This window comes from Ictalurus punctatus, chromosome 10 (genome assembly GCF_001660625.3).
Source record: "Ictalurus punctatus breed USDA103 chromosome 10, Coco_2.0, whole genome shotgun sequence".
NCBI classification, from domain to species: Eukaryota; Metazoa; Chordata; class Actinopteri; order Siluriformes; family Ictaluridae; genus Ictalurus; species Ictalurus punctatus.
Window position 1 is genome coordinate 22,542,501 of NC_030425.2, and position 23,188 is coordinate 22,565,688.

Sequence of the window (23,188 nt, forward strand, 5' to 3'; positions counted from 1 at the left end):
CAGACATCTCAGCTTTTCTATATAGTAAGACAAATAATATAAACTAGCTTACACTACATCCCTGTGAGGCAGAAGGTGTTGAGTAATATTCTATAACAGCAGCTTTGACAGTAGCTCTGGCTACAAGGCAAATCCCTGGTTTAGATTAATAGACTTGTTCTAATAGATGTTCAGGTCTATTTTAACACCCTACACAGGATGTAATCATGAATATGGTGAAGATTTCTGAGAGGAGTTGTTTATGTGGCCTTTTTGAAAGGTGTCTCTAGTGTTGTTGCAGATGCAGTCAGAGGTGAAGCTGGAATTTTACATTTTCCAACAGGGGAAAGTCTTCAGTGCAGAGGACTTTGCACCTTTTGTGGGGTTTTTTGGTAACATCTCTCAAGAGAGACTGACTGGTGATGAAACGGCTGATTATAGCTGTTATAAGTGATAGCTTGTAGCTGTTATAAATGATAACATATCAAAAAACCGTACTCGGTTTTTCTGAGTTTTTATTTTTTAATGTCTTTTGTGATCGTTTCGGCCAAAAATGCTTGATTTTGCTCCGGATTTTTGCAACGTTTGCGATGCAATTTGCGGAGCTTTTTGGTGTTTTTATTTGCTTGAAACTACTTGAATTGGCGAAATGGTTTTGTACGGTTTTGCACACAGTGATGTTTGTCGGTAAATGAGACATTTTAGCTGCACTCATACTCGACGCATGTGAATCGAAGAGGGCTTTGGCTGAATGCGCGTTGTGATGATGTCACATGACACGTCTTGACCCAAATCTGCGGAAAATCTGCGAGTTTACTTGATTTTGCGTTCATTTCTGCAATCTTAAAATTGCTAAATCCTAGAAGGACTGGTCATAACATAAGGGATAACTTATAGCTGTCATAACATAAGTGATAAGTTGGCAAATTGCTGTAGTATAAGAAAAATGAAACACTTCAGGACATTTTGTTTCAGAATAATTAAGGTTGAGGTGGTAACAGCAACTTTACCTCACGTTGGCCTATATCATATCATCCAGTCACTGATTATTTTCAGCAGCACGCCTCCAAGTGTTTTTATTTATGTGTTATGTAAAATTAGTGCCACTTATTGAGCTGTCATTTAAAATCCAATGTGAATCATGAACACTCAGTGGTAGTTTGTTGAACATGAGCTTTACTTTGAATAAATGTGAATGGTGTTTATGTATGCATGGTTTTTTGGGGAGTTTTTTTTTTTTTTTTTTTAAACATTTCCTGTATTTGGGTGACAACAAAATTCTCATCTCGTATCATCATATCTCATCTCACTTTGGCAGTTCTGAACTTAAAAGCTTCTGGTCACTCCCACAACACCTCATGCACCTCAGCAACCACTGCTTCTCATATGATATATGATAGTCTTGATTGGTGCAAACCGCCTGTTTTTCAGGTACGAGTGACCCGTATGTGAAATTCAAGCTCGAGGAAAAGACGTTGTACAAAAGCAAAGTGATCTATAAGAATCTCAACCCAACCTGGAATGAGTTTTTCTCCTTCCCCATCCGTGACCTACAAAAGAAACTGCACATCAAGGTATCTACAGATTTTGTAAAATACTCATGCATGCTTATGGGTTTATTAGAATTGTTTGTTTGTTTGTTTTCATTATTATTAACTGTTTACATTTATGCCATTTGCCGGATGAAAGAAAAAAAAAAAAGCAACCCAAAGCAACTTGCATTTATCTTATTTATATGGCTGAACAGTTGAAGGTTAAGAGCCTCGCTCAAGGTGGCAGCTTTGTGGTGCTGGAATTTGAACTCAAGACCTTCCACTCTATAGTCCAACATCTTAGCCGCTGAACTCCCACTACCACCAAAGCACCTTTTAATATCTATTACTTTTTTCTTTAGGTCTATGATCGAGATCTGACCACAGATGACTTCATGGGCTCCAGCAGCGTGCTCCTGAGTGAACTGGAACTTGAGAAGTAGGCAAATAAAAACTAAACCCAATTGACATGACTATGCGTTTCAGAGCACAAATTTATGTCACTTTGTATTTTTCTTTTACAGGACAGTAGAAATGGTACTACATCTCACTGATCCCAACAGTCTGGAAGATGACATGGGTGTGATTATCATTGACATTAGTCTGTCAGTCAGAGATGGAGAAAACAAACAAAATGTAAGAACCAAAATTAGTAAAAGACACTAAATTTGCTTATTTATTTATTTATTTATTTTTTGTATTTCATCCATGCTGCCATGATGCTCTTGAATCTGTAACTGAAGTTGTACTTATACTGTCTCTTTTGTTTATCCTTGTGGTAAAGAAGTGGGTTCAGAAGAGAAAACGAAGTATGAAGGTAATAATGCTGCAACCTTATTTGTTTTAGAATGTGAGGAAAAGTAAACATTTCGTTATTGTTTACAGTAGATGGTGCACTGCATGAGTTTTGCTGTTGTGTTGCAGGCGAGCTCGTCCCCGCAGACCCGGCGTCTCGCTGAGTCTCTGAAGAAGAGCCAGCTGTGGTCTGGAGTCCTGAGCATCACGCTGGTGGAGGGACACAATCTACCTGACGATGGACCTGGAGACATGTTTGTTCGCTTCAAACTCGGTGAACAGAAATACAAGAGCAAGGTACTGAAATGACAGAATTTTTACTTTCTTGTAACATTTTGAATGTTATTTAAAAAAAAAATTGTATAGGCTCACACTCTTCATATGTCCTGACATCATATTTAGGGGTTGTTACAGTACTCAGTGGAGGACATCTTGTTATATAGTTTATATGACATGGCATAACGATGCAGGAATGCATGTCGCATTTGAAGTAGTGCTTCAGTTCCATTTAAATAAGACACTAAATGAACTGTACTTGTAAGAGCTGTTTTTGCTTAAGTAAATATATGAAAACAGAAATGTATTTTTGCCGTGTTATATCGGCTCTTTTCTTCCACAGCGCTTTTTTTTCCCCCGTGATTGAATTGAATATGTACATGTACAACACTTAGTTCAGGCGCACGAGCTGTTAATAGGAAGAGATTTGGGATTCAGACTAACTGCACCTTGGTGGAGCTTCAAAATACAATATTCTTTTGTAAAGTCTGTTAATTGTGACCTCATGAGGTTTTTATTCTGCACGTTGTACAACATTACTGTTATTTGATTTAAGAAGAGAATGATATTAAAATGCTTTAAGTGGTAAGTGTCTTAAGTGTTAAGTCTTAAATGCATCTTATGATCTTCAACAGTTTTGTTGTGCATCAAGATTTGTTTTTGTTTTTTTTTAACCATACCATACCCTAATGATCAGTAAACTCTCTATTCTTAAAATGTTAGTCCCCCTGTGTGGTAATAAAGAAATGCTTCATTTTCAAGTTTGATTTTTGTAGATATAGACCAGGGTTGTCATATCTTGCTCATGGTGATCGGTTTAGTTTAGTTAAGTTTAACCAATAATCTGTTCAGATGAACAAGGTCATTAGACAAGTCTACATTAACACCCAGTTTAATTAGGAATGAAATGAAACTTCCCTCACATTTCCTGATGTACATTTTCCCTCATTATCACAGAGTCAGTGCAAAAAGGCCAACCCTCAGTGGAGAGAGAGGTTCGACTTTAAGCAGTTCATTGATGGGCCAAACTTTTTGGAGATAAGTGTCTGGGCCAAAGAGGGCCGGAGATACGAGGAATGTTATGGACAGTGAGTGGTGTAAATGTTTATGTGCTAAAGAACTGCTGGTAATAAAAAATTTACACGTTTTTCCCAGATACGGAGTCTGAAGTTTGGTACCGAAGCTACGAGGTCGAAAGTAGCTATCATATAAAGAGAGCATGTGACTAACAGTTTAGCATTGTGCAAATTGTTTTCTAGATCTTTGCCTCCAGGGACATTGTTTGGCTACATACACTAACAAACATAGTTTCATAAGTTTTTTACTAAAATAGAAATCAAATTGGAGCTTCATCATCAACGTCATGCCTTCAAACCTCAGATGTTTAGGTTACCTAACTGATCTAAATTGAACTGTTCTTTGGAGAATTACGGTTCTTAATTTGTGTTTGGATTTTTATGATAAAGGCATAAGAGGTAAAACCTTTAGAGTTCTACATCGAACCTTTAAACAGCCAAAGATCCTTAAACGATGAAGGATGGAACCTTTGGTCAATATTTGTCATGTAAAGCAAGCCTGTTTTACAGACTACAACAACTCAGTTTGAGGCGAGTTTGTTACAGTATGCTTTATGCAGCTCATACAACGCTAAACTGGTAGCTGTAGTTTTCTTTACTTGTTAGTAACATTAGCCTTGTAGTTCCAGTGCAGTTTTAAAGAAGCAAACATTGGACACCAAAGATGTCTTTGCCTGTTTATTGGGAAATTGTGTAAATTTTGCCCTTTTTTTTTTCTTTCTCCCAAACATTTAGATTTTCCATTAGTATCAATTCATGACTAAGACCCTTGTCTCTCGCAGCGTTATTTATGGCATGTATGTGATGTGTTCAGGTGTGAAGTTGACATATCTGCGCTGAAGGAGAACAAATGTCAGTTGTTCACGTGTAGCCTGGACCAGTGTCGAGGCAAAGTGGTTTTCCTCATCACTCTGACGAGGTGCAGCGGCGTGTCCATTACTGACCTGTGTACGCCCCTACTGGACGAGCCACATGAGAGAGAAAACCTGATAAACAAATATGTTCGTTTCTACTCGATGCTTTTCTTTCCTTTCTTTTTATGAACATCTTTAGAAACACTCTATGAAGTATATTTATATACTTTATAAGTATATATTCATAACTTCTGTACTGTATGTACTTCCTCCTTAGAGCTTCAGGAGCTCCTTGAAGAATTTAAAGGACATCGGCTTCCTTCAGGTCAAAGTGATCAAGGCTTCAGACGTCATGGCTGCAGATTTAAATGGTATATACAGCCCTCACACACTTTCCGTGGAAAACTGTCAAGTCCTGAATGCGAAATATCTCCCTTTGTAGGGAAGAGTGATCCGTTCTGTGTGCTGCAATTGGGAAATGACAGACTGCAGACTCATACAATCTACAAAACTCTTCACCCTGAGTGGAATAAAGTCTTTACATTGTAAGTGGCACCATTCATGCTTTCATCAGCAGTTAAACATTCAGTCCAGAATGAGTGATTGGGTGTATGTAAAGAACAGAATCTACAGGGCATGCTGTTATAATAAGATAATCAATGACAGGCTGTTATGGTGCTGATGAAGACACTCAAGGTGTTTAATTCCTCTTATACCACAGCAATTTGCCAACACGTCTATTATAAATCTGTTTGTGTTTAGTCCAGTCAAAGACATCCATGATGTATTGGAAGTTACAGTCTTTGATGAGGATGGAGACAAGGCCCCAGATTTCCTGGGGAAAGTGGCCATTCCTTTACTCTCGGTAAGTAGCGGAAATCCCTTTTAGTTTACACATACTTGCTCAATGAGTATAGCTGTCAAGAAGTGAAGAATGGATGTGGTGTACCACGATAAATGAGGTCATATGTATATGTAAACAGCAGCTGCATATAATGCCGGTAAAGAGGTTTGTTAGACAGTTGCAATGAATCAAAATGATCAAAGTTTATAATGATAGATTAAAAAATGTCTTTATCTCTGTAACAGGTACGTAACGGCCAGCTGATTTCTTGCCCGTTGAAGAAAGAGGACTTATTAGGATTATCCAAAGGAACCATTTTGTTAGAGCTTGAGGTCATGTTTAATCCAGTAAGTCGGATTTGCTCCAAGCATCTGTGTGTTGGTTAATTTACTTCTATGCAGACCGATGCTTTCTTTCCTCATTTATACATCAATTAGATCAAAGCAAGCATCAGGACCTTCAACCCAAAGGAGAGGAAATTCCTTGAAGAAAATCCGAAGTTTTCTAAAAAGGTGCAATATCATGCAGATATCATTGAGACCATCAGACTGTAGGGTTTCGGTCTGTCAGAACTTTACAAACTTCTCATTTCTGTTAGGTCCTGGCAAGAAATGTTCTCCGTGTGAGGAACATCTATAGAACGTTGAGTCAAATGTTGCAGTATATCAAGAGCTGTTTCCAGTGGGAGAGTGTCCAGCGGAGTATCTTTGCATTTGTGGTGAGTCCAAAGTCATTGTGAAGCAGAAAACACTTTTTTTTTCCTCCGTTCTGAAGTTCATAAGACAACAAAAAAAACATTGCGTATCTTGTCATGATACATAGAAATTGGAAATAGACCAATCTCTGTCCTGAGACTCTCCTGTGACTTACAAAGTCCTGACACTGGAGACTCCTTCCATAAATGTTGAATAGAAATCCTACAGAGAACTTCACATTATCAACAATTACATGTTTTAATAAACAACTGCATTAATGTAAACTTATTATTGGATTTAGAGATGATGGTACGGTCAGAGCTGCTGCTATAGAAAATTAATCAACACCTTCTGACCAATCAGATTTGAGAATTCAACAGCACTGTGGCCTAATAGTTAATATTATTTGTAGTATGATTTGTAGTAAAAAAAAATAAAAATAATAATAATAATTAAATCAGACATGCGGAGGGGGGCATTGCATTTCATGAAAGATTTACAGGATAGTATCTAAAACAGTCAAGTTCAATTTTAGGTTGCCTTACAGCATCCCATTGTTGCTCCTGTGACTTTCATGTAAAAGAATTCGGCATGAAATCAGAATTAGATATCAGCAGATAATCAGAGCTTTCATGTTGGTATCATATAGAAAATGAAATGCACAAGCATGACCAGTGCATCCCTAGTTATATAATCACTTGTCACATTGTAATTATTTACAGAAAATTATCCGGAAATTACAGAAATGCAAGTTGGCTGCTGGGTTTGTTGTCACTGCTTTTACACTCATTGTGCTCCACTGTATAGCTCTGTTTGTTCACATATACACGTACAGACAGCATTGAAAGCATGAACTCATCACCTGTGATGGCTGATCAGTCACTGTTTGTCGTCTTTCATTTTACAGCAAGGCCAGTTCCACTCTATGGAGCTTTATATGTGAGGATGATTACGTCAAACAGGAAGGGATGGTTTTTTTAGCAAGGCGTAGTTACAGGAAAAGACGCTGATTATGCCTCATTATGAATCGGCTAACGAGAAAATAAACACCAATCAGTGTCTGTACACTCATTCCCTCACGTCGTCGTCTGTCTTCTCTTCCAGATCTTTGTGCTCACAGTGTGGTACTGGGAGTTCTACATGTTCCCTCTGTTCCTAGTCATACTATTCATATGGAGCTATGCTCAGGCCGCCTATGAGCGGGGCGGCCAGGAAATGGTGAGTTCCAACATCAAGACCATGACAAACAACTCCACGAAACTCACTCCTCAAAGATTACCATCTTTCATACATATTAAACGTATCTCAGAGTTGTCAAAAGGTTATGAAAACATTTTTTATGATACATGATATCCAAGATTGGGAATGACTCAAAAAGACAACAGAATTAAAGAAATACTTCTTAAAGGATTACTCACAACTTTTCTTCTCTATTTACACCGCATAATTACAAGGTGTATCCCACTGGTGGATATTTCAGCATTTTGTAGTTTGTTTAGCATATAGCTGTTGTGTACACACGTCCGACTGGTTTACCTGGTTTTGGAGTCAGCTTATTAAGTTTTGCTTATTATAGAATGCATACGGCTTATCTAGACGGTATTGAACGACGAAATGTGACTAAGCACCATGCAAAAGACAAGTGTGGTATAAAACCACTGACACCTAAATTAAATGTATTTTCTGACACAAATCTACGGTTAACACTTAGATAACCTACTGGGTCTTTTTCATTCGCATAGAGCAATATTTACATTTATATGGTTGGCTAACAGTTTTGTCCAACGCAACCTACAGTGCTATAGAAAAGTATTTGCTAATTTCTTCTGTTTTTGTGGGTATCTCATACTAATTAGTTTTAGATCTTCAAACCGAATACAACTTAAAACAAAGGCAACCTGAGTAAACACACAATACAGTTTTTAATTTATTATTTTTTTATTGAGGAAAAAAAAAAGTACTCCAACACCTATCACCCATGTGAAAAACTAATTGCTCCCTTAAACTTAAAATCTGTTTGTGCCACCTTTAGCAGCAATAACTGCGACCAAATGCTTCCAGTAACTGGAGATTAGTCTTTCGCAGTGCTCTGGTGGAATTGTGGCCCACTCTTCTTTGCAGAACTGCTTTTGTTCAGCCACACTGGAGGGTTTTCGAGCATGGACTGCCTGTTTACAGTCCTGCCACAACATCTCATTTGGATCAAGTCAGGACTTTGACTAGGCTACTCCAAAACTTTAATTTAGCTTTTTGTGAGTCATTGAGAGGTGGATTTACTCCTATGCATTGGATCATTGCCTTGCTGCATAATCCAGTTGCTCTTGAGTTTCAACTTACGGACTGAAGATCGGACATTCTCCTTAAGGATTTTCTAGTAGAGAGCAGAATTCATGTTTCCCTCAATTATTGCAAGTTTCCCAGACCCTGAAGCAGCAAAGCATCCCCACAACATCATCACACTCCCTCCACCATGCTTCACCTTAGTTATGATGTTCTTTTTGTGGAATTCTGTGTTTGGTTTACGCCAGATGTAACAGGACCCCTGTCTTCCAAACGGTTCCACTTTCAACTCATCGATCCACAGAACATTCTCCCAAAAGATTTGAGGATCATCAAGGTGTGTTTTGGCTAAATTCAGATGAGCCTTAATGTTCTTCTGGGTTAGCAGTGGATTTCACCTCACCACTCTTCCATGAATGCCATTTTTTCCCAGTGTTTTTCTGATTGTGGAGTCGTAAATTTTTTCACATTAGATCTCCACCTCCAGTATTCCTCAATCTATTTATTATCAAGAAAAAAATATCAAATTGTCAAATAATATCTGTTTTATAATTAATTTATTGTAAAAGGTTTATAGGGTCGCTACTGACCCGAGGTAGATAATAGTGTAAGTATATTTTTCTGCGCAACAATATTGAATCTCTCACATCTTAATAAGTGCAATTCTTTTTTATTCCTCAAGGTGGGAATGTTTGGTAATCAGATGTAACGTGTCAATATCATAATGACCCCAGACATAAAAGAAACATTGCAAAACTTGACCTAGCTCAGCGATTTACTGCAGAACGAGTTTCTAATCAAATATTAGCTATTAAATTTTAGTTGATTGATGGTGGATCTGATAATGAAGCTGTCAGCAGAAAAAATATTGATTTTGATGATTATGAACACGATAGTAACCTATTGAGAGTAACGTGTTGAATTATCCAGATCCTGAATATGAGCCAGATGCTAAAATTACTGAAGGTGCCACATTTGCCTATCACAATATTACTTGATAATATTGTTTTTAGCCATGAAAATGATACATTATAAAATGACTTTAACAGCTGAAACGATTGAATGAAAATGCTACAAAACTGTTTTAGTGCGTAATTTGAATGGTGTGTGTGTGTGTGTGTGTGTATATATATGTATATGTGTATGTATGTGTGTATGTATATGTGTATGTGTGTGTGTGTGTGTGTGTATATATATATATATATATATATATATATATATATATATATATATATATATATATATATATATATATATATATATATATATATAAAACATACACACACACAACTTAATATGAGATATGCACAAAACCGGAAGAAACAGCACTGTACATGTGAAGTAGAGTGGGCAGTGGTGGCTCAGTGGTTAAGGCTCAGGGTTATTGACTAGAAGGTAGGGAGTGAAAGCCAATCTGCCACTGTGGGCCCCATGAGCAAGGCCCTTAAGCCTACCTGTTCCATTCTGACCGTGAACTCTGATATATGGATAGGATATGTGAAGAGATGAGTTCCGCCGTACTCTAATGTATATGTAACAAATAAAGGCTTTCTATAGTAGAATCCTAAATAAGCTGAGAGCTTGAGGGTTAAAAGCTTTAAAGCCCTGACCTGCTGCTGCCCTCTAGACATCAGTAATAGAATTGTTTCCAAATTGCAGGTCGTGGTTGTTTAAAATGTGGCACAATAATTTATTTAACACACGTTGTAATGTCTAACCTTTTGCTTTCAGGACAGTACACATAGTGATGATGAGGATGAAGACGAGAAGGTAGGCCATTTTCCTCTCCTAGTATACTAACATATTAATAATCAACAACGAATCAATGAAGCTGAGTTACTCTTGCCACCTGACATTTTCCGATCACGACAGCATTTTATTACTCTAAGCAATTAATTTTTTTTTCATTATTAATACTGAATGCAAAGTCATACTTTTAACCGTTTATAGTTACATTTCATGTTGCCTGCAACACAAGGTAATTCCTGTTATCACTTATGTTATGGAAGTTATAAATAGTCATTTCTTTACCAGCCTTTTGTCCTAGACTTTTGATGGAAAATATACTGAAAGTTACAAAATGCTGACATTGGAGACTCCTTCTATAAATCCTATCAAATAAAAGTCTCCTTTCCAGAAAACCTCATCATGCTGTATCAGTGGTTAGATGTCTTTGTGTAGGGTCTTTTATACAAGTCCATGTGAATGAACTGTTCTTATAAAAACCACCCCATATTAAGAAAAATGTATTAATATAAACCTGCAATGTGAATTACAGCCAGAACTACTGTCAGATCTGTTGTTATAGAAAATGAATCATCATCTGACCAATCAGAATTGATCATTCAACAGAGCTGTGGTATACGTGGGTTTTTTTTGTTTTTTTTTAATGAACATATATTTTTTGGATAGGAATCTGACAGAAGAGGTTTGATAGATAAGATCCACATGGTCCAGGATACTGTTGTCACTGTCCAGAACTTGTTGGAGGAAATTGCATGCTTTGTTGAAAGAATAAAAAAGTAAGTAATGATTATTTATCTCTTTATTAAGATTATAATGATTATATAAGCCACATTCTCTTGAATAAATACAGGCTCTTATAAATGATGTGTACATTTTAGCATCACATAACATTTCTCTGATTTTTCAAAATTTTTTCCCCCAGCACGTTTAATTGGTCAGTGCCGTTCTTATCAAACCTGGCCTTCCTGGTTCTCATCATTGTCACAGTGATCACATACCTCATCCCGCTGCGCTACATTATTCTTCTTTGGGGTAAGATATAAAGCAAGTGAAGTGTTGTCTGTAGTTTCTGTTATATGAGCTAGCAGTGTGTGGTTCTCCGTCTAGTGGTTTTGGGCAGTTTCAGTATGAGTGTCACTGAAAGTCAATGGATCACTTCTGACTTACAGTGTGCACCTTTCAGTTTTAGTTTTTAAACCAAAGGGTTTTTTATTTCCATTATTAACATTCATTGGGATTTTGTTGTGTGTGTGTGTGTGTGTGTGTGTGTATATATATATATATAATACTTAAATCAGTTAAAACACATGATATCCTCTTTAATCAGTGAAATTATAGGGTATGTTCTTAGGTCAACGTTTTCTCTACACGGATGTAAAGACTGGCACGTTTTAGGCTAAATACAGGAGAACAACATTATTTAACGTAGACTTTTTAAGAATTTTAAGAAGACTCTTAATCGCTTCGATTTAGACCTCTAAGTCTACACTTTTCACTCTTAAGACTATTAACTCATGTATAAATCCAGGTCCTATTAAAGCCATTTGTCAGCTTATTTTCATCAGTTTTAATGTTGAATTTTCTACCGAATGCAAAGAAGGGACAGTGAAGGGTTTAGTTTTTTCATCTTGAGTTTTTTCAGAATGCCCTTTTCTTTTCTTTTCTTTTTTATCTTCCCGTTTTCTTCTGGCTGATTAGAGTTTGGTCGGGTCCCCGAAGTAACGACAAGAATTAACCAACTCCCCCTTTACCACAAGTACAGAAACTTGTGACCTATTTCCTGCTTACTCAGCCCCATTTTTTTTGCATGAGTAAAATTTAATCCAGTAGCATTTTTATCAGTTTATATACACCGTCGGTAATGGTGATGTTCAGCCTCCCGTTTTTTAAAGAAATGAACTACAGCAAAGTGACTGCACTTTCACATCATAGTCTACACCTAGTACTGTAAAAGGATTTACTTTCTCCAGTTACTTAAAAGGCACATTAAAAAACATCTAATACATTTCCATAATGCTATATATTTAATAAGTCAGTAAGATAATTAATAAATTAATCTCACCTTGTTCAGGTTCATCAGCAGAGTCAGTGATCCTAAACAGCTAGGATTCTGTCTGTCACAATTTGGAAATACATGGATAAACACAAATACACCACACCCCATTCATGGCTCACAACTTGTGTAGAAACCAAAACATTTCAACATCCACTCTCTATGCTGCTTTTCTAGCACTAGCACTGTTGATGAGATGTTCACATTGCTAGGGATTTGCTAATCCGTATGTGAACTGACCCAATCTGTCAAAAAACTTTTAATTGTAATTTAATTGTAGCTTTTAACTACAGTTCAGTTGTAATTAGGATATACAGTACTGTATAAAAGTCTTCGGCAACACAGGAAGTGCTGTATTGTAAAGGAGTATATATAAATAATGTGTGTGTGTGTGTGTGTGTGTGTGTGTGTGTGTATATATATATATATATATATATATATATATATATATATATATATATATATATATATATATATATATATATAACATGTAATATAAATAATATAATATAAAAATAAAGGTGTCTATATAAATAATGCACGTACATGTTTTAAAAACTTCTATAAAGATTAGGAAAAAAGTTGATATTTAATATGACAACCCTTTAAAAATGAATCACTGGTCTCAGGTAGCATTTCAAGGAAATTGGCTGGTAAGTATTTCTAAGCATCTTGGAGAATTTTGGGCACAGTTCTTCTGGAGACTCAGACTGTTGCACTTCATTATACTATTGTAGGTAGTCCCTGACGGACAGCATTCATTTTTTTTTTTTGTCTGAAAAGTGGTCTATTGTATAATTTTACCTCCTTTACTGATACAGAGAACTGTAACGATGTTTCTATAACGTTTAATTTCGGCTGGAACACTGCAAAGTGGAAATACCTTGAATATAGTCAAATTGATCTAGTATTTCCTATTATAAGATTACAATCAACCAAATATAAGATTACTAAACTTATTTCAGTCTATTTGTTCTCATTTCAAGATTAAAATAATTTGGTTTATTGTAATCTGAGTCATAAAAGAGACATCTACGGCAAAATGAGGGTGCCTAAGACTTTTGATCAACACTGTACATTACTTTAAACTACCATTGATGAATGCTTAATAAATGACTTATCTTTGTTTACTATAAATCATTTTCTACCATTTGTAACCATGTTGCCAGGACTGCTTGTAGCTCACTAGCGCACTCTGCTGGACAAACTGTATCATCTGTATCTGTATTGCTTTTAGGTATAAATAAATTCACGAAGAAACTACGGAATCCATATGCTATTGAAAGCAACGAAGTGATGGATTTCCTCTCCAGAGTGCCTTCAGATGTCCAAAAGGTAAGGCCTTCAGTGTATCAGTTACTCTCTCAGCTGCCTGAAGCCATGCCAAAAATCTCAGAATGGTTGACTGAAAGTCATACTGGATCAGAAATCATTGTTCTAATACAAGGGTCGGGAACCTATGGCTCGCGAGCCATATATGGCTCTTAAAGTGATTGCCTATTGGCTCAGTGGTGGAAAAAAAAACTAAAAACAATCAAAGCTAGTGTGTCAATTCAATTAAGACTACGTAATTCATAATCGAAGGCCATTTGTCACCAACCTGTGGCACAGCAACCTCAGATTTCATTGGACAATGTGCAGCTGAGCATTAAATCATAAATTGGTTGAAAACGACATCGCCAGTCTGTTTTCAGTTTTTTATTTTTAACAAAGATGAAATGGCTAAAAGAAAAAAGCACACCGAGCATCGTTCTTTCCAGTCCGAACGGACAGACAAATTTGCGTATTTTGAAGTTGTATTAATGGTAAGTAGTGTTCCATTTATTCTTGCTCATGTACTGCATCTTGTATTGATTTACCATTTGATGAAACTATCATAGTTGGTTAAATGAAGTCCAAGTGCCACCTACAGGCCTATTAGTGTAAGTGTAGGCTGTTAGGTCAAGCAACATGGGAACATACAAAACGTTAATTGGCCTTTATTACATTACCACTTTTTTATAATTATGCAATAATAGTAAAGATAATAATTATAATAATAAGAAGACATAAAAAAAACATCATAACATAATAACAAAATATTTCAACTTTTCTTTGGCTCTTTAAAGAAAAAAATCATAACTTTTTTTTTTTTTTTTTGGCTTTTATGGCTCTGCCAGCTGAAAAGGTTCCTGATCTCTGTTCTAGTATATGTTTTTGTTGGCTCTGATTTGTTACATATTATCATAAAACAATACTACATTTGTTTATCATATATGAACTATCATGTACAAAATTTGCTTAATGTATACTATTTCAGCCCTGCATCTTATTTCTTGATGATTTAAACAGCTCATAGTGTGCTAAAAAGTGCCTTTTCACTAACCATAACAATTTTATATCGTTTATGAGCTACTGAACCACAGAGTATAATTTGCATCATATTTGGTTTAATTAAAGCAGAGCTCACTGCTTTTCACATGACATTAGTTAAAATTAGACAGTAAGAAACAGATTTTTTTTTGGTTTGTTTTGATCACATTTCCTTAATCTAAAAGTTGATCTCAAACTCCATACAACACCATTGAACATAAATTTTTGAAATAACGAAAGTGAAATTCTGATTGAAACCCCTGCTGAATGCTGTAGAGAGCATTTACCTGGGCGCAAATTTACTCTACACTCTCGAGTGTAGGACACGGGACATGACAAAATGTCAAATTAAAATCTGTGAAACATATGAACATATGAAATGCTCTGCATCGTCATTGTTGATTTCATGGGCATTACTGTGAAAGTGTTCAGTTTGATAAACAATCATACTGTCCAAATATTTATTCTCTTCTTACGTTGTCTTCTTTTTTCTTTTTTCTTTGTTTTTTTTTTATTTTTTATTTATTTATTTTTTTACTTATTTGACCCTTGATTCTTTAGGAACAGTATTTGGTTCCTAAACCCGTCCACGTTCATAGTGCTTACAGAAGAAAGAGAGCTGTCCAGTAGAGATCCAGACCTGAGCTCATCTTCAAAGACACTTGGTTAATATCAGTGACACTACATATCCACTCAATTCTCTCTGCTTATTTAAATGGATCATTTTAAAATCCCAATAATTTTAAAAATGATTTGTTTATTTTAATATCAGTTAATTATTTTAAATTGTTTATTATTCTGCGTGCTGTGCAACGTTTTAAGTGACTTAAAAATCAAACTTTCCCTTACTTGGGGGGTTACTAGTGGGTTAGTACCAGAGAAATTCATTTTAAGAAGGATTTTTAATCATCTAAGCTTGTGGTCATTTTATTTTCAGTGTCCTCCACTAATATTGGCACCCTTGGTAAATATGAGCAAAGAAGGCCGTGAAAAACTGTCTTCGTTGTTTAACCTTTTGATCTTTTTTTCAAAACACTTCACAAAAATACTCTGCTCTCATGGATATCAAACCATTTCAAACACAACACAGGCTTATCCAATAAAAAATATCTTTGTTAAATTACTGGCACCCCAGGAACTTGTTCAACCATGATCTCCTGTTTTACAGGGGTATAAATATGAGCAGGGGCATCACTAGACCCTTTTAACTGGGGCACGAGCCCCAGTAAAATTTTTCTGTGCCTGAGTAAAATGTTTCCTGATAAATAATTGACTTGTTATTACATAACTGAATGTCAGTAAAGGAAGATTGCATTGTAATTTTAAATCTTCAGTAAACAGAGTGTTGTATTTTATTTCCACATATTTTCCTGTAAACCCTGTGTGATTGGTCTCGCCTCCATACACTGCTGTCTTCTTTTACTGACGTTCAGTTATGTAGTGACAAACCGCTATATTATAATTATTCAGGGCTAAAGAAAAATTTTCAGGGCTACAGCCCCAAAAGCCCAGGCCATGTTACACACCTGTTAGACAGCAGGGACAAACGTTGAATTTGAATGATCTACATTTCAATGCAGAATTTCATTTCTCTACCCCTGAAATAAATCTTTTATAACCTGGACCTGAATCTACAATCAAAAGATCAACAGATTACCCAGATATGGTAAAAAAAAAAAAAAAAAAACTATCAAAGCATTAACCCTTTCACACTTAAGTTTAAAATATTCCAACTGGGTGCCAGGGTGAGGTTTTTTTAAAATTATTATTTATTTATTTATTTATTTATTTATTTATTTGAAAACAAATTTATGCAATCATTATGCCCCCAGTCCGCCTCTATAAATTTTGAAGTACTTTTGTCAAATTCGTGGGGGGGCTATGCCCCAGTACTGATCAAACTCTAGAAACGCCCATGAATATGAGGTAACATTTACATTTACATTTATTCATTTAACACATAGGCCAAATTCCCTTAGTCATTCATAACAATGGGTTAGACCAAGGAATATAGCTGTGATGTGTGGCAAAAGGTTGTTGAGCTTCACAAAATGGGAAGTGGCTATAAGAAAATAGACCAAGCATTGAAAATGCCCATTTCCACCATCAGGGCAATAATTAAGAAGTTCCAGTCAACTGAACATGAACCAACCTGGAATTGGACGTGTGTCTATATTGTCTTAACACACTGTGAAGAGGATGGTTCGAGTGGCCAAAAAATCTCCAAGGATCACAGCTGGAGAATTGCAGAAGTTAGTTGTGTCTTGGGGTCTGAAAATCTCCAAAACTACAATCTGAAGTCACTTACATCACCACGAGTTGTTTGGAGGGGTTTCAAGAAAAAAGCCTCTACTCTCATCCACAAACAAACTCGAGTGTCTTCAGTTTGCCAGACACTACTGGAACTTCAAATGGGATCGGGTTCTCTGGTCCGATGAAACCAAAATAGAGCTTTTTGGCAATAAACCCCAGAGGTGGTTTTAGCACACACAGAGAGGTAGCCATATGGAAAAGTACCTCATGCCCATGGTTAAATATGCTGGTGGCTCTTTAATGTTTTGGGGCTGTTTTTCTGCCAGAGTACCTGGACAGTTTGTTAGGATACATGGCTTCATGGGCTCTATCAAATATCAATAGATATTAAATGAAAACCTGACTGCCTCTGCCAGAAAACTTAAAATGGGGCATGGTTGGATCTTCCACAAGGACAATGATCCAAAACACATCAAAATCAACACAAAAATGGTTTACTGACCACAAAATCAAGGTCCATGCCATGACCATCCCAGTCCCCTGACCTGAATAAACTGAAGAGGAGAGTCCACCAGTGTGAAATTTGAAGGATCTGGAGAGATTCTGAATGGAGTCTCAGATCCCTTGCCATGTATTCTCCAACCTCATCAGGCATTATAGGAGAAGACTCGGAGCTGTTCTCTTTGCAAAGAGAGGTAGCACAAAATATTGACTGAAAAGGTTTTTTGATAAACCTGTCTTGTGTTTACAATTGTTTGATATCCATGAGAGCAGAGAATTTTTGTGATTTATTTTTTTAAACAAATGATCAAAGGGTTTAAACAATAAAGACAATTTTTTTCACAGCCTTCTTTGCTCATATTTACCAAGGGTGCCGATATTAATGGAGGGCACTGTATATATGTATATGCATATGGTTACTCCACAGGAACCACTGATCTAAGTTTGCTTTAAAGGGGTGGAATCCACACAGATACTACTCCCAGACGCTATGGGCTGCATCCTAAACTGCACAGTGTTTAGCATATACTGTATACTGTATACTTGATATTTTAAGGACTCAACCTCCAAGTTGCTAATTACTGAGTTATAAGAGAGTGCAATATACTGCGATACCTGTTGTCTCTTGGACCAGGATGCATTTTATGGTGTAGCAGTACATGTATGTGCAAAGTTTGTGGTTTTCACAGTAAGCCTTAGTGGTGGCGTTTTAAACTATTCATCTTTCATAGATCAATGTAACTTATAAGAGATTTACACTTCAAAATGTTGATATATTTTTGTACTTTTAAGACTTTTATAATGATTATGTGTCATTATGATTGTAAAAAAAAAAATAATAATCCATTTTATCGGATCCATACGGAACTTTAAGAAGCAGAAGTGCCTTCTGTGTATGCTGTATAATTGTAAATAAAACTGATTTGAATTTGTACTTTCCGAACCACATACATCTATATGTGTTACAGACTTGTGTAGGAGATTATTGAGGACATTGACACTTGTATCTCTTGTTTACCATTGACCATACTTTTCAATTATTTTCCATATGTGTAACAACTTCTGCAACACATTACCGACTCACTTTGGTTTCTTCTCTGGGTGTATACGGGATTAATGTATGCAGTATCTTGATCTTTTGCACAGAAAATGTTCACTAAATTTGACTCACTGTTCACTGTACAGTGGTCCAGAACACAATAAACTCAGTAAATCTGCAAAAATTCCTTGTGGACCTTGTATTTGTTTGTAGATTAATGTTCAGATGAATCACAGATCACAAACTGTAAATCAGATAAAGAGTGATGATTTGTCCAAATCTCAGAGATTATTATATGTATTAGTATTGTACAGAGAATATGTTTTCATTTATGTTCATAGTGATTTAGGTTGTCTGAATCAAACTAAAGATATGAGAGAGATTTCACTTACTTTAGGTGATCCTGAGTAATTGCCCATACCGCAGACAAATCACGCTCTCAGACCAGGATATATCTTGAAAGATTACTTTAGTAGAAGTGTTTCTGCACATTCAGCTTCCTATGAGAGATGGAATCATTAAGGAGCTTTGTAATCACGTCCCGTCAATTTCGTCCCAGGTTAGGAACCTTGGTATCATCCTAGACTCAGAATTATGCTTAACCGAGCAAATAAATTTGGTCGTTAAGAATAGTTTTGATCAATTATGGATTACTTCTAAACTTAAAACATTTTTGTCTGTTCAAGATTTGGAGAAGGTTATTCATGCTTTTATCACATCGCGGATAGATTATTGTAATTCATTGTACTTGGATCTTCCTCGGTCATCTCTTGCTCGTCTCCAGATGCTTCAGCAAGGCTGTTGACCAGGGCAAAGAAATATGATCATGTCACCCAAATTTTAGCATCGCTCCATTGACTCCCGGTCCATATTACGATCCAGTTTAAGATTCTGTTGTTTGTCTTTAAAACTCTTAATGATCAAGCTCCTTCTTATTTACATTTACATTTACATTTATTCACTTAGCAGACGCTTTTATCCAAAGCGACTTACAAATGAGAAAGATACAAGCAAATCTCAAAGATCTTCTTACTCCACATTCATATAGCAGATTTTTAAGATGTTCCAATAGGTTTCTCTGTATGTCCCTTGATTCCGTTAAAAACTAAGGGGGATAGAGCTTTTTCAGTTGCTACCCCTCATTTATGGAATCAATTTGCCTTGCACCCACATTTATCATTTTTAAAAGAGGCTGAAATCATATCTCTTCTCTCAAGCGTTTTTAATCTAATTTTTACTGTTGTCTCTTGTGTGTCTTTATTTGGTTTTATTCTGTTTTCTCTTTTACTTTTCTTATTCTGTTCAGCACTTTGGTCAAAATTTACATTTACTTTTTGGGCCAAATGTTTACCTACACCTAAGCTAAAAGTATTCAGTCAACATATTTCACGTTACATTACATTTGTTTTGGTAAGTCAGTTAGGGAAGGGGTTCCCAAATTTTTCCAGGGCAAGGCCCCCCAAATGGCATTAACATTTGACCGAGGCCCCCCTTTTGCAAGATGTCTTTAAAACTCATTAAAAATACAAACTTCTGAATATATCCCCCTTTTTTATTAATAATTACATCTTACATCTTTACATTACATTAGATTAGGAATTGATCGTGTGTGTGTGTGTGTGTGTGTGTGTGTGTGTGTGTGTGTGTGTGTGTGTGTGTGTGTGTGTGGTTGTCTGAGAGTGAGAATTTATTTTTCACACCAAATTGTTGAGGTCCCCCTGGCGCCCCCTGGCGGCCCCCACATTCAAAATCACTGAGTTAGGGCATATACTATTCACATCAGAGGTCATTTTATTTCAGCATTAATTCACTATATCAGAATTCCAGTCCAAATTTTCAAAAATTGTGGATTTCTACAATTCCGGTTCCTCTATAGGAGCAATTTCCAAACACCTGAAGGTACCATGAGCAACTGTACAAACAACTGTATGCAAATGTTTAAAAATATTTAAAAACTGGGACCACACAGACAATGTATCATTTAGGAAAGAGGCACAAGTTAACTCCAAGGGATGAACAAACTTTAATCCGAAGGTTTCAACTGTACACCAAGACAACCGCAACTTGCGAAGGAGTTGGAGGCATCATACCAAAATATGTACTTCCAGCAGTAAGAGAGTCTTACATCACTGTGGCCTGAAACGCTGTTGTGGGAGGAAGAAACCCTTACTCCAAGACCGCCATAAAAAGTCAGACTGAACTTTGCAGTTGATCAGCTGGATGAGGATTTAGAATTTAAATACGTAATTTTTTTTGTTTTGCCATAATGATCAGTGCTATGTGTGGAGGAAAAAGGGTGAGGATTTAATTCAAAGAATGCCATCCCAACTATGAAGCATGATGGTGGCAGCATCATGGTGTGGTGGTGTTTTTCTGGAAAGGTAAAGTGGGAGAACTAAAAATAGTTGATGTTGTAAAAGGTTGATGCATTAAGCATCCCTACCCTATATATCAGCATTTTTCTACAACCCCAATTCCAAAAAAGTTGGGACGCTATGTAAAATGTAAATAAAAACAGAATGCAATGATTTGCAAATCTCATAAACCCATATGTTATTCACAATAGAACATAGAAAACATGTCAAATGTTTAAACTGAGGAAATGTACTATTTTAAGGAAAATAATAAGGTAATTTTGAATTTGAAGGCCACAACATGTCTCAAAACGTTGGGACGGGGGCTTTCTTATTGTCATGGTCATGGCCTATAGAGTCTCTAGAGCTTGTAGAGGCTCTAGAGGGCTAGCTCTGTCCTGGTCTGCCCACTGGACAGTATAGAGGTGGTGGGGGAGAGGAGGATGTTAGCTAAGCTGGCGTCTATAATGGGCAAGTCCTCTCACCCCCTGTATGAGACACTGGGGTCCCTCAGCAGCTCCTTCAGCAGCAGACTGCTGCACCCTCAGTACAAGAAAGAGCACTACCGCAGGTCCTTCATCCCTACAGAAGTCAGACTCTTTAATGCAAATAACAACATAAATAACAACATAATATAACACTCCTAGCTGTTTTTGCATCATCAGCCTACACATTCACAATAATTCTGCAACATGAACATTTATTCATTTATTACTACTTGTTGCTCACCCTTTAATGTTAACCGTGCAATAATCCATTTATCACTTTTCTGTATATATTAACGAGGTGTTACTCATCTGTATATATTAAAATGCCCGATGCTCCCTGGGATTGGCTCCAGGTTCCCCGTGATCCTGAAAAAGGAGTAAGTGGTAGAAGATGGATGGATGGAAGTTGTAGTAGTAGTAGTAGTAGATCTAACTTCCCTCTTTGCTGTTATAATAACCTCACCTCTTCTGGGAAGACTTTCCACCAGATTTTGGATCTGTGTTCATTCAACCACAAGAGCATTAGTGAGGTGCAAGCTGAGGACATTTATACTGAGAGGTATATGAAATTATCTTTACTTCTGAGGTAGTATTTTTATATTTATTTTTCTATTTTTAACTATAGACTACGTTAAAGGAGATGAGGGAGCTTTGTATTGTGTTTTGAAGCAGCCATTGTGTAAACAAACTGATTAAGACATTAATACATTTCTTCCCTTTAAACATTATGAATCCAGTCTGGACAATATGGTCTTATTCCAACTAGGTACTGGATGTTTTGAACAGCAGTAATACTGTAGCAGTAGTAGTCTTCCTTTGACCTGAAACACAAAATGAAACGAAACAAACCATCAGTGGAGAAGTCGGGAAAGCAACAAAAACGAGAAGAGCAAGAAGAAGGAAAACATGGCACCAGTAAGAATGACCATTTACTTTTTGTTTATGATTTTAGCAAATGTAAATTACAACGTGAACTTTTTTCAGTTGTCTGTAGAGTTGACCTGATGTTGGCAAAGTAAACGTTATTGCATGTTAGGAAGAATAACGTAATTGCAGATCGCATCTAATGTCTAATTTTTATTATTAATGGCATGGTTATGGTAGCTATAAAATACCTTCTTCATAAGTTCAAAATATCTTGCTGAAAGTCTTTTTTTTTCATGTGCAAAAATTACAACTATATTGTCCACGAGAAAAGATTTTAACACGATAATGAATGTTGTGTAATGATCAAAGGTGAATCAAAATTGCTTTCACATGCTTTATGTGAACAGTATTTGGCAAAGTCCATCTTATCTGCACTCAGATCAACAGTGGAGCTGGCACTACTATAGGACACTTGGGCAAGATTTTACCTTGGAGGACTAAGTCAGTGTTTTTAGTATTATGCAAGCACAAGAGTAATTTACTGGTATGATGCCAGCATGCCTAATTTAGTTGGAGGTGGAGTTGGACTCGAGAGTGGAAAATATTTGAGTAATTTTACTTTATTACTATACTCAAGTATTATTTGGGTGTATTTATACTTTATTGAATATATAGTGTTATTAAAATGTAATAATTGTACTCTAATTACATTTAAGGGAAAAAATACTTTTTACTCCTTACATCTTTGTTTAAACCTACAGTACCCATAGTACTCATTAAAAATCTTATCCAGCCAATGACTCTACTGATGCCTCATGATACATCAACTGAATGGGCTCCTACAACTTTTATTTACATTTCAGAGCAAGTTTTCTTTTTGTTTTCTGTGCTAATGTCAGGTTAGACTATTCCAATCAATTCCATCAATTCCAATAGCTAACATAATTGGCTAGGAAGCAGTAAACAATTCTAGCTAATGGTAAATACTAGTTATTTACATGGTCTTTTATTTTTGATTAATTCATTATCAAACTATGTAGCATTAGTCATGCCTATGACTACCAAACTTCCAGAGATTGAATTATGTTATCAGACAAAGCAATGCAGTAGTTTATAACAGTCTGAGACTGTTATCTCGAGCTGCCCAATCTGCTATTTTCCGCAGCAATGTATATATTATGAGGTCTATACGATTACAGTGGAA

The 23,188-nt window shown here is 36.2% G+C and overlaps 1 protein-coding gene across 2 annotated transcripts in view; it reads left to right on the forward strand.

The window, feature by feature from the left end:
* Positions 1-18,459, forward strand: part of mctp2b (multiple C2 domains, transmembrane 2b) — a 40,330-nt gene extending 21,871 nt beyond the window's left edge. Inside the window, exons 5-23 of one of the 2 annotated variants that reach the window (XM_017478421.3) lie at positions 1,411-1,553; positions 1,874-1,950; positions 2,036-2,147; positions 2,296-2,328; positions 2,436-2,603; positions 3,540-3,670; positions 4,473-4,659; positions 4,790-4,883; positions 4,955-5,057; positions 5,275-5,377; positions 5,602-5,703; positions 5,794-5,868; positions 5,955-6,074; positions 7,156-7,269; positions 10,063-10,101; positions 10,744-10,853; positions 11,000-11,109; positions 13,368-13,465; positions 15,044-18,459. In XM_017478421.3, coding sequence (XP_017333910.1) covers positions 1,411-1,553; positions 1,874-1,950; positions 2,036-2,147; positions 2,296-2,328; positions 2,436-2,603; positions 3,540-3,670; positions 4,473-4,659; positions 4,790-4,883; positions 4,955-5,057; positions 5,275-5,377; positions 5,602-5,703; positions 5,794-5,868; positions 5,955-6,074; positions 7,156-7,269; positions 10,063-10,101; positions 10,744-10,853; positions 11,000-11,109; positions 13,368-13,465; positions 15,044-15,112 — 1,988 coding nt within the window. In that variant the 3' untranslated portion in view covers positions 15,113-18,459. The remainder of the gene's footprint in view (positions 1-1,410; positions 1,554-1,873; positions 1,951-2,035; positions 2,148-2,295; positions 2,329-2,435; positions 2,604-3,539; positions 3,671-4,472; positions 4,660-4,789; positions 4,884-4,954; positions 5,058-5,274; positions 5,378-5,601; positions 5,704-5,793; positions 5,869-5,954; positions 6,075-7,155; positions 7,270-10,062; positions 10,102-10,743; positions 10,854-10,999; positions 11,110-13,367; positions 13,466-15,043) is intronic. The other variant, XM_017478424.3, reaches the window with a different exon arrangement.
* The last annotated feature ends 4,729 nt before the right edge of the window (positions 18,460-23,188 follow it).